At 55.7% G+C, this 10,054-nt stretch overlaps 2 protein-coding genes and 1 long non-coding RNA gene across 3 annotated transcripts; 1 reads left to right on the forward strand and 2 right to left on the reverse strand.

Annotated features, from left to right (window-relative positions):
• Positions 1-1,936: 1,936 nt before the first annotated feature.
• On the forward strand, positions 1,937-6,036 carry LOC136100677 (toll-like receptor 2). The gene is made up of 2 exons (XM_065836026.2): positions 1,937-2,010; positions 2,944-6,036. The coding sequence occupies exon 2, from the start codon at positions 2,945-2,947 to the stop codon at positions 5,540-5,542; it is 2,598 nt and encodes an 865-aa protein (XP_065692098.2). The 5' UTR covers positions 1,937-2,010; position 2,944; the 3' UTR covers positions 5,543-6,036.
• LOC139827486 (uncharacterized) lies at positions 2,005-6,108 on the reverse strand. Its single transcript, XR_011738047.1, has 3 exons — positions 5,896-6,108; positions 5,610-5,769; positions 2,005-2,636 (listed from the first exon to the last, which is right to left on the reverse strand). It is a non-coding gene; the product is annotated as an uncharacterized lncRNA (long non-coding RNA).
• Positions 6,109-6,533: 425 nt separating this feature from the next.
• Positions 6,534-9,382, reverse strand: GPR75 (G protein-coupled receptor 75). Its single transcript, XM_071805600.1, has 2 exons — positions 7,689-9,382; positions 6,534-7,328 (listed from the first exon to the last, which is right to left on the reverse strand). Exon 1 carries the CDS (start codon positions 9,365-9,367, stop codon positions 7,796-7,798), a length of 1,572 nt encoding a protein of 523 aa, XP_071661701.1. The 5' UTR covers positions 9,368-9,382; the 3' UTR covers positions 6,534-7,328; positions 7,689-7,795.
• Between the last annotated feature and the right edge of the window lie 672 nt (positions 9,383-10,054).

Genomic DNA, 10,054 nt, shown 5'->3' on the forward strand with positions numbered 1-10,054 from the left:
ACACACACAAAATCCCAAAGGGTACAACAGCACACGAGTCAATACTGCTAGAAATAATTAAATCCAACATAGGTTTATGTTCTAAATCTAAAATAAATGTGCGATTGAGAGTAACTTGCTGCTTCAACCCCCCCGCAGACAAACCCTGGAGTGTGGGAACCTGTCGGTGCAAAAAATGGGGAAAAATGGCAGCTTCTGGTATGTGAAATGCACAGAACAGAAGTGGGGGGCTGCGGGTTGGTGCTGCTCTGCTTGGACTGGTGACCGAGGTCTCACGCAGCTTTGCCTCGGCCTCAGAGCCGCTTCCACGCTCCTTTAAGAATCAGCAACACGGAAAATAACGTGAAGGGTGGAGAGCGAATTCGCAAAGGCACTGATATCATCACAGGGAATTACACCAAGGGAAAACAGATTTGGGAAAGTGAAAGGTGCCACTCTGATATTTACTTGTACACGTTCCAAGAACGAGCTGGTTTAGGTCCCAAAGCACAGGATTTGTCCGCATGGAAGGAACATGAGGAGCAAGCACTTAACAAACCCCCAAAAATCAGCTACACGGGGACGTGCAAAACTCGCTCGTGGGCTCCTCCTGCACAAGCCAAACCCTGTAGCGACAGCCGCACTCGCTCCTGCCCGACACCTGCTACCCAACAGCGGAAAATTAAACCAGAATTTTCTAAGGGAGGTAAGAATCCTGCCATTACTGCGGTGTCCTTGCTTACGTTTCCGCTCAGATGCTCCTCGAGTACTGCAGCCACGGCTTCAGACAATAGCGACTCATTCTGGAGCTCATTTTTAATTGCCATTTAAACTCACAAATTATTAGCTGCAAGAACAGATCAAAAAGCAGAGAATATTCTCCCCCACAACCCTCATACTAAGAGTTAGGGTTAGGCTTTGGGGTTAGGGTTATAATAAGTGAATACACAGGACGTGCGCTGGATGAAACAAACATGAGAACAACGCCAGCACCACATGTTGGTAGCATAACCATCCTTGTGCCAAATAATATTGATTTTAACTTGGTGGCTTCCAGCCGTGATTTCCCCTCACAACCAGCCCGTAAGACACGGTTTGGTGGCCCCGGTGCTGCTTATCGTACCTGCTCCATCTCCCCAGAGCCGGAGCACAGCGAGGGCTCCGGGACCAGCGCAGCTCTGCTTGCATGAAGGATCATTGGGGAGAAATTCTGTCTACGGGGGGTCACCCCAACTCGAAAGCAGGAGCGAGAATCCTTCCTGATGTGTCCAAAATGCTCTCAATTTTCTGTCTGTTGCACTAAAGCGAGTCAGGATCTGTTGAAAAACGGTGACTTGAGGGCAATTCCCAGAACCTGCCAGGGCAGGAAAGTGCCCAGTCAGACCAGCACAGCAGCACAAACAACCTGGGGGTTTCCAGCCCCCCCAGGATGAGACGGGAGCGTCTGGGCTGCTGCAAGAGTTTCCAGTCACCGGCGGTTACAAAACACAGGAAAAAAATAATCAGTGCCGGAAAAAACGGAGCAGACAACAGCGCTCTCACCTTGTGCAATCTGCTGACTTCTTCTGCCGGCATCCTGAGCCGAACTCGCTGCAGAGCGCATCTGTAAACACAACACGGAGAAAATCTCCTGTTGTTTCTTTTCCCCTAAGGTGCACGAAAGTCTGATTGCTCAGCTGGCAGGAGCACGTCTGGCACGCAATTCACACACGAGAGCCCAACACAAAATCCTCCCCATCTAAGGAAATGCACCCCAAACGTTGCGGGAATAAATCGTTTTTCTAAGCCTGCGGCCACGCTCGGTGCCTCCAGACCTGCCCGCGACGCTCAGGTGGGCACGAAGCCACCGGAGACATCCAAATCCCAGCCGCTTTCCGTCCGGCGGTGGGAAGGGCGGAGGATTCCGGGGGCAGCAGCCGCACAGCCCCGGGCGGCTCCAGGGTGGCTCCCGGGGGCGGTCCCGCCGGTCCCGGGGCTACAAGAGGCGGCGGTGGGGGCCGCAGGTCCCGGCGGGAGCGGCGAGGAGAGCGGGTAGGACGGGGACGGCTGGCGGGGAGGGAGCTGCGGGTTGGGGACCCGCTTACCCGGTTCCTGCGGGTGCTCGGGGGGACACAGGTCCCAGGGTCCCGGTGCGGGGGTGGCTGGGGTCCCGGTCCGGGGGCTCTCAGGGTCCCTTCTCTTCAGTTAAACTCGACAGCCCCAGCCTGGCGGGCGGTAAAAGGGAGCGTGGTCAGGGTAAAAGGGAGCTCACCTGCAGTTTTCGTGCCCTAAATATGAGATGTGGAGCAGGGGAGGAAAGCAGTGATGGGCAGAGAGGAGCTGGGCAGCGACCTCCAGCCGTGGGGCAGCCCCAGAGCGAGCCGTGCACAGGCACTGACCTCTCCTGCCTCCCGCATCCAACCTCAAAGCAAAGTTTTCCTTTTCCTCACTCCAAAAGGCAAAGCTAAAGGGTCACTGGTCAGTCCCTGGCAGAGAGCAAAGCGCCGAGCGACGGTGACACGGAGCTGCTGCCGCGTTCCGCTGGGTTTGCAGCTCCAGCTGGCGCGGGGTTCGGGCAGCTCAGGCTCACCCGCTGGTCGTGCGCCGGGGACGGAGACGGAAAACCCAGCAGCCGTGTCACACAAGGGACAGATGCTGTTGTGAAGGCTGCTCAGGACCTGGGGGGAGGAATGGAGAAAAGATAGGAAAATTGGAAAAATGCAGGCTACAGAAAAATCATTCATCTACAGTGATCTGAGCTGAAGAGCACTTGCTTGCAAATAATTCTCCAACACCATCTTTCAGCATTGCCTCTTGAAAGTAATCACAGAGCAAGACATTTTTAAATGTAGATAAAAATGAATTCATAGGTACAACTGATTAGACAATTTCTGTGCTTGCAAGTAAACTAGGATTCTTTTTTTAAGGGTACTTGTTGACATAGAGCACGTTCTAATGATGTGGTCTTCGGTTTGATTTCTGCAGGATGAAGACCCTGATTGGAAGCTTTCATTTCTACTTCATTTCTTTCTTACTCAGCAGGGCGAACGGGCTCCCAGCTCTGAGAACACCCACAGCCTCCGTCTCCCCCTTCTACACCTACTGCTATTTAAACCTCTCCTCTGTAGCAGAGGCACAAGCTCCCAAAACAGCCAGAGCTCTCAATTTCTCACATAACCTCATCGAGAAAATAACCAAGAGGGACTTGGAAGGTTTCGATGCGCTGGAAGTTCTAGACCTTTCCCACAACCAGATTCGGGACATCGAGCCCGGCGCGTTTGAGCGTCTGCCCAGCCTCCTGTCTGTGAACTTATCGTTTAACGACAAGAACCTTCTTGCAGCGGGTCTGCCGCCCCCCCTGAAGCTCAACCCGGCTCGCGAGGCCTCGGGGGTTTTGCAGCTCTATGAGTACTTTGACAGATCCTCGGAGGCTGCTCTGGAGCCTCCTGCGCCCGCCGAGGAGCGTCCGTCTGTCCCGAAGGCCCTTCCCGCGAGGCTCAGACGGGGCACGGGGAGCGCTGAGCCCGGCGCGGAGGGGAGCGTGGCGCTGTCTGCACACCCAGATCCCTGCGCGGCGCCGGTGAGCGGGCGGCTGGACCTGTCGCACCGCCCGCTCTCCCAGGACGAGCTGGTGGCAATGCTGGATGAGGAGCGCTGCCTGGCCCGGCTGGAGAGCATCCTGGAGCTTGACATGAGCCACAGCGGCCTGCAAATGGATCTGCTGTCGCTGTTCGCCCTGTTTCTGCCCATGAAAAACATGCAGTCCGTTGACGCCAGTTACAACAAATTAACCATCAACGTTCTAGACGCTTCGTCGTTCTGTAAGTTCCCTTCCAGCAAGCTTTTGTTTCTAAATATCAGCAACAACCCCATAAACAGCTTGGATACGCTGTGTGTCCCTTCAACCATCAAGGTAATCGATTTGTCCTTCACCAACATAAGCCAAATACCCCAGAATTTTGCTAAAAAAATGATTAACTTGGAACACATGTACGCTCAAGGAAACCACTTCATCTACACCGTGCGTCCAGAAACCCCCAACGTGGCTCCAGAGTACCCCCCGGGAAGCATACACATTAATGCCATTTCGCTTGTGAGGAATGAGGCCGGGACACCCATCGAAAGCCTCCCCAAGGGAGTGAAACACCTGCAAATGTCCAACTGCTCCATTGTGGAGCTGCCGGAGTGGTTTGCCCGCACAATGCAAGAATTATTATTCTTGGATCTCAGCAGCAACCGCATTTCTGCGCTCCCCAAGTTGCCCACCTCCCTGCAGCACCTCGACCTGAGCAACAGCGATATTAAAACCATACCCCCGGGTTTTAAATCTGCCGCCAACTTAACGGTATTTAATATTCAAAACAATAAAATCACGGATATGCATCCTGAGTATTTCCCGCTGACTTTAACGGAATGCGATATTAGCAGAAACAAGTTGACCGTGTTGTCGCTAACGGACGCCCTGGAGAAACTCGAATACCTGAACGTTTCTGGAAACCTCATCAGCAGAGTGGAGCCCGCCGGCCGCCTTCCTGCCCTCACCAACCTGGACAGCAGCCACAACCTCATCGCAGAGCTCCCCGATCACTTCGGGGCGTCCCTTCCCGCGCTGAAATACTTCAACTTATCGGGGAACAAGATCTCGTTCCTGCAGCGTGGCTCGCTCCCGGCCTCCCTGCTGGAGCTGGACATCAGCAACAACGCCATCACCACCATCGTGGAGGACACTTTCGGCCCGCTGACGAGCCTGAGCGTTTTAACCGTCCAAGGCAAGCATTTCTTCTGCAACTGCGACCTGTACTGGTTTGTGAACGTCTACATGCGGCGCCCCGGGCTGCGGATCAGGGGCCGCGAGGCGCTGCGGTGCAGCTTCCCCCCGCGCAGACGGGGCCGGCTGGTGGAGCGCAGCGACCTGACGCTGCTGCGCTGCTCGCTGGGCCTGCAGCTGGGGGTCACGGCCTGCGCAGCCGCGCTGCTGGCGCTGCTGCTCGCCGCGCTCTGCTGGCGCTTCCACGGGCTCTGGTACGTCCGCATGGGCTGGTACTGGTGCATGGCGAAGCGCCGGCAGTACGAGAAGCGGCCCGAGAACAAGCTCTTCGACGCCTTCGTTTCGTACAGCGAGCAAGACGCCGGCTGGACCAAGGAGTGTCTGCTGGAGAAGCTGGAAGCCGATGGATTCAGGATATGTTACCACGAGAGGGACTTCAAACCGGGGCACCCTGTACTCGGGAACATTTTTTACTGCATAGAGAACAGCCATAAGGTGCTTTTTGTTCTCTCGCCCAGCTTTGTGAACAGCTGCTGGTGTCAGTACGAGCTGTATTTCGCCGAGCACCGGGTCCTGAACGAAAACCAGGATTCCCTCATCATGATCGTGCTGGAGGAGCTGCCGGCCGACAGCGTGCCGCAGAGGTTCAGCAAGCTCAGGAAGCTGCTCAAGAGGAAAACCTACCTCAAGTGGAGCCCCCAGGAGCACAAGCAGAAGATGTTCTGGCGCCAGCTGGAAGCCGTCTTGAAAACAACCAACGAGCCGCTGGTGCGAGCGGAAAACGGATCCGCTCGGGACGCGTACGAGATGGAGTGAGAGACGGGACAACGCAAAGGTCGCGCTTGGGGGGTCCGCGGTCAAATAAAAGCGTTTCTGTGCTTACCTGCTGCAAGGGCTGCTGTGTGCCGGGCGGCCGGAGCCGTGCGTAGCCTGCGCCTTATTCCCTCTGATAAATAATCTGTTATCCCAAGGGCTGAGCCCGCAGCACTCACAAACATCATTTTTCTTCCTGCAGCTTTTTCTTGAAACGCTGTGGGTGCCACCTGAAAGGAAGAACAGCCCAGGTCACACCGCGTGTCCCCACTCTGGGTTTGAGGTTATGGCAGCGAAAAGCGCCGTCGCTCCGAGGTGAGGGTGTAGTTCTGGTGTACGCGTAAAACTCAACCTACGGCAACAGCCAGGTTTAGTGAGAAGAGGTTAAAGACTGACTTGCTGAAGGGATGCGATTGCAAATCCACGCGGCCACTTTGCTGGGTTTAAGTAACTGGTGGGAGAAGTCAGACTAAAGTGTTTCCTAATTGCAGATTAAACTAAACAAGCAGACAATAAAGAGCGAGCCAGCTGGCTGTGGCAGCCGCTGACATTAAATAATTGGAGTGAGTTTTATAGGTCACACAAAGGCAATAAAACCCCCTCCCACCCCAAAGCTGCTCCCCCACAAATGCTCAAAGCAAATTACTTTTGTGAAGAAGGTGTGAGGGATTTAATCCTCTCCCATGTGATGAAAGTCAAGCAATCTGCACCAAAAGCGCAGCAGGAGTCATAGACACACACAGCAAACCCCAGAACTAGAACTGCTTGCTGTTAAAACCAGTTTTAATGCACATCCTCCCAACCTCGCAGCCGCTGTTGGTTCTGCCCCACAGCCCCTCCGTTAAAACTCTAATTTCTGCCCAGAACATCCAGGTCGAGACAAAATGTCACGTATTTTTCCTTCCAAACTAGAACTGTGTTACTCGTTTATAGGGAAAAACATCTGCACAGAGAAAAGAAAAGACTTGTGGAAATAATTTCAGTTCTACGTTCGTATTAGAAAGTTGTTCACATCCATTTTATTGCAAGAAAGCGGTCTTGAGTTATTCAAAATTAATTTGAAAAGATGTGGCCACTCACAGCAGTAACTGTCAGGAATTAAACGCCTCCGTTTCATAAGCAATTCCCACAATACACGACACAACACAACCATCCGATTTATAAAAACCATACTTAACTCGTGTTACTCGCTCACGGCGTAGACCAACAGATAAAGTTCGTAAGTAACCAGGTTATTACTCTTTAAATCAAAGTGATGTTGGGCTTCTTAAGAAAAGCTCAAAACCTTGTAATGGTCTTGTTAGGCGGTCATTTAAAAATGATAGAGCTGTCAGTTCTGCCTGTCAGGGACATCACGGCCGAACCCCATCCTGCTTTATACAATTCACACAGGGCAAAGCAACCAGGACACTTCTCTTTGCGTAACAGTTCACAAATCGGAACATTCCAGAGGTGACCACGCTACTAATAGTGTATCGGTGCTATAATATTGCAATACTCATCGTTATCCTCGGGTACAACCTACAGTTAGGTATCGCACAGTTATTTCTACCAGATGTCAAATACTTCTCCAAATAGATGATTTTTGGATGTATAACGCCATCGATGCTTAAATGCACACTGGAAATGAACACGTTTACCCCAGAGGCTCACAGCACTTCTCAGAAGTGGCACCACAACACTTTGTAAAACACTTTGTCCTGCTTAGGAAGCCAGGGCTGAAATCCTCGACCTCGGCTGAAGTTCACGCAAGCGTCGCCATTCACCTCAACAGAACCAGGATTTCACCCTGCAAACAAAAGGGCCTTTTGTTATTACTACCAGCGATTCGTTCAACCTTCTGCAATCAAAGAGGTTAAACGTAAGCGTTGTAATAGCAACCATCCTCCTGATTCTCCCTTCTCGGAAACATGGCAAATATGCAATTTAACAGGTAATACTTGAGGCGGAACCTCAGATCGTTCTCCAAGATACTCTGCCTCATAGCGCTTACTGATTTTTACTTGTCCAGTGTAAATTTACCAACAAAAACATCCTCACGTAACAATTCTAAATGCAAACCTAAAACACCACCATTTTTGACTTGCCAAAGAAATTCAAGAAGTAATATCCCAACGTTCACTTCAAACGCAAATAGCTGGATATTGACCTTAGCGGCACTTTTTAACCTGGCAGCAGTTCCGCATCGCCGAGTTCAGAGTCATCACCCAGCGCAGGGGACGCGCTGGAGCGGCCAGAGCGGAGCGTCGTGCGCGGTCACACGGAGGGCACCGGGATCGGCCTGGCGTGGCGGTCGCGGCCCAGCTCGCCGGTGGTGTGATAGTGCATGGCGATGTAGGACTTGGCAAAGCCGAAGGTGGAGTTCCCGGGCTGCAGGCTGTTGGGGGTGCTGACCTCCTGGGAAGGGCTGCTGTTGTAGATGCTGTAATAAGGCTCGATGCGGGTGTTCATGGGGGTCGAGCTGCTCTGCGCGTAGTGCTGGTGCCCCACGGACCCCTTGGGGCTCAGCATGCTCTCCTTGGAGTGGCTCGCGCCACAGCCTTGGTCCACCAGCTTCTTCTGAGGTTTTGGAGACAACATGTAAGCTGAATTGGTCTCGTGGTGGGACGACTTGTTCCTGTTGACTTCCAGGCTGCCTTTGCCCATGGCCCGCAGCCTCGTCTTCTGCTTGCAGCAGAAAAAGACGAGGGCCACATACTGCAGGCACCAGAGAACCCGTCTCCGAAGTCCGGCACTGTTGCGGGAATATATAAAAGGATTTAATCCAGATTTGAAAAATATGAGGGTAAACCCACAGAGCTCGAACTGGTACAGAACAAAGCCGCCGCTGCTGCACAGCACGTCCTGCACCAGGGAGATGCCCAGGGGCAGGCAGCAAACCAGGACGGAGAGCACGATGACCACGCACGTCACCACGGCCCTGGAGTCCTTGCCTGCGGACAGGTTGACGGCCGACACGAGCTGGAGCTGCCCGGCGGCCGGCGCGGGGCCGGGGTGCTTGGCGTGGCCGTGCAGCAGCTTGCCGCAGCTCTGGTTCCGGTACAGGGCGGGCACGGCCTCCCCGGGCACCGCAAACGGCTGCGGTCTGGAGGCGTCCACGGCCACCACGGGCGGGCACCGCCTCGCCCGGGCGTTCCTGCGCAGGGCCTGCGCGATCATCACGTAGGAGACGGACACCACGGCCACGCAGCAGATGAAGTCGGTGACGTAGAGGTAGAGGATGATCTTGCCCTCGCCGCCGGCGAAGCTGGACATGGGCAGGCAGAGGCGCGAGCTGCGGGTCCGGAGGGTGGCCAAGGTGGCCAGGGTGAAGCTGGTGGCCCAGAGGAGCAGGGTGAGCAGCAGCGTGCAGGGGAAGGAGGCGGCGCGGTGCGGCTGCCTCCCCAGCACCATGCGCAGCCGGTGCAGCGCGATGACCGCCACCGTCTTGAGAGACATGATGATGAAGCCAGAGCTGGTGAGGTGGAAGGTGAAGCAGAAGGCGCCCGGGATGTCGCGGGCCGAGCCGAAGAAGAGGATGAAGGCGAACATGGGGGCCGCCACCCCGCAGATGAAGAGGTCGCAGAAGGAGAGGTTGAGGATCATGAAGTCGAAGTTGGTCCTGAATTTCCGGAGGGCCGGGTCGAAGAAGGACAGGAGCACGATGAGGTTGCCGTAGGAGCCCAGGCAGAAGACGGGCGCCAGCAGGGAGGCGCAGGCCGCCACGGTGGCTCCGTGCGTGCCCGAGCGCAGCTCCGCGCTGCCGCTCCCGTTCCCGCCCGGCGGCAGCAGCGAGGGCCCGGGGGGCTCCTCCTCGCCCCCCGCCGGCAGCCGCCCCGCCGCCTCCATCCCCGCCCGCTCAGCGCGGCCGCGGCCGGGGCGGGCCCAGCCGGGGGCGGGCAGCACGTACGGGCCCGCGGGGCTGCCCCGCCTGGCGCCGCCCGCCCGCCATGGCGCCCGCCGGCCCGGCCCGATCGCTCCGGCCTCCGCATCGGAGACGGGCCGATCCAATCCGGGCCGATCCAATCCAGGCCGCTGCGGGGCTGCGGGGCCCGGGCCGCCGGCTGCGTGGCCGCAGGGACGGGGCTGCAGCCCCCGCGCCCCCGGGAGCGCTGGTGCGGCCGCCGGGCGAGAGCTGCCGGGGGAAACGGCGTGTGCAGGGACACACGGACACGGCCCTGAGACCCTCGGTAAGGACACACGGACAGCGCAGACACGGCCCTGGGACCCTCAGCAAGGACACACAGATGGCACAGACAGAAACACGGCACTGAGACCCCCATTTGCAGTTGCACAAACCCCATTTGGTGCTGCACTGACCTGCACTGTGCAAAGCGCTGGAGCAGCACTGACTTCGGGTTTAATCCCTTTTTTCCTATAGTTTCTACCATGTCTCTCCAAATGGAGAGGTACCAAGTCAACAGCTAGGCACGCAGGGCTTTGGGGTCCCAACCAAACACCCGCCCCGAGCCAAAACCTGACCATCAGCAACATTTAAGGCAGAGTTTTGCACGCTGCATCTTCCCCTGCAAAGCC

Source organism: Patagioenas fasciata, chromosome 3, assembly GCF_037038585.1.
Source record: "Patagioenas fasciata isolate bPatFas1 chromosome 3, bPatFas1.hap1, whole genome shotgun sequence".
Classification (NCBI taxonomy): Eukaryota; Metazoa; Chordata; class Aves; order Columbiformes; family Columbidae; genus Patagioenas; species Patagioenas fasciata.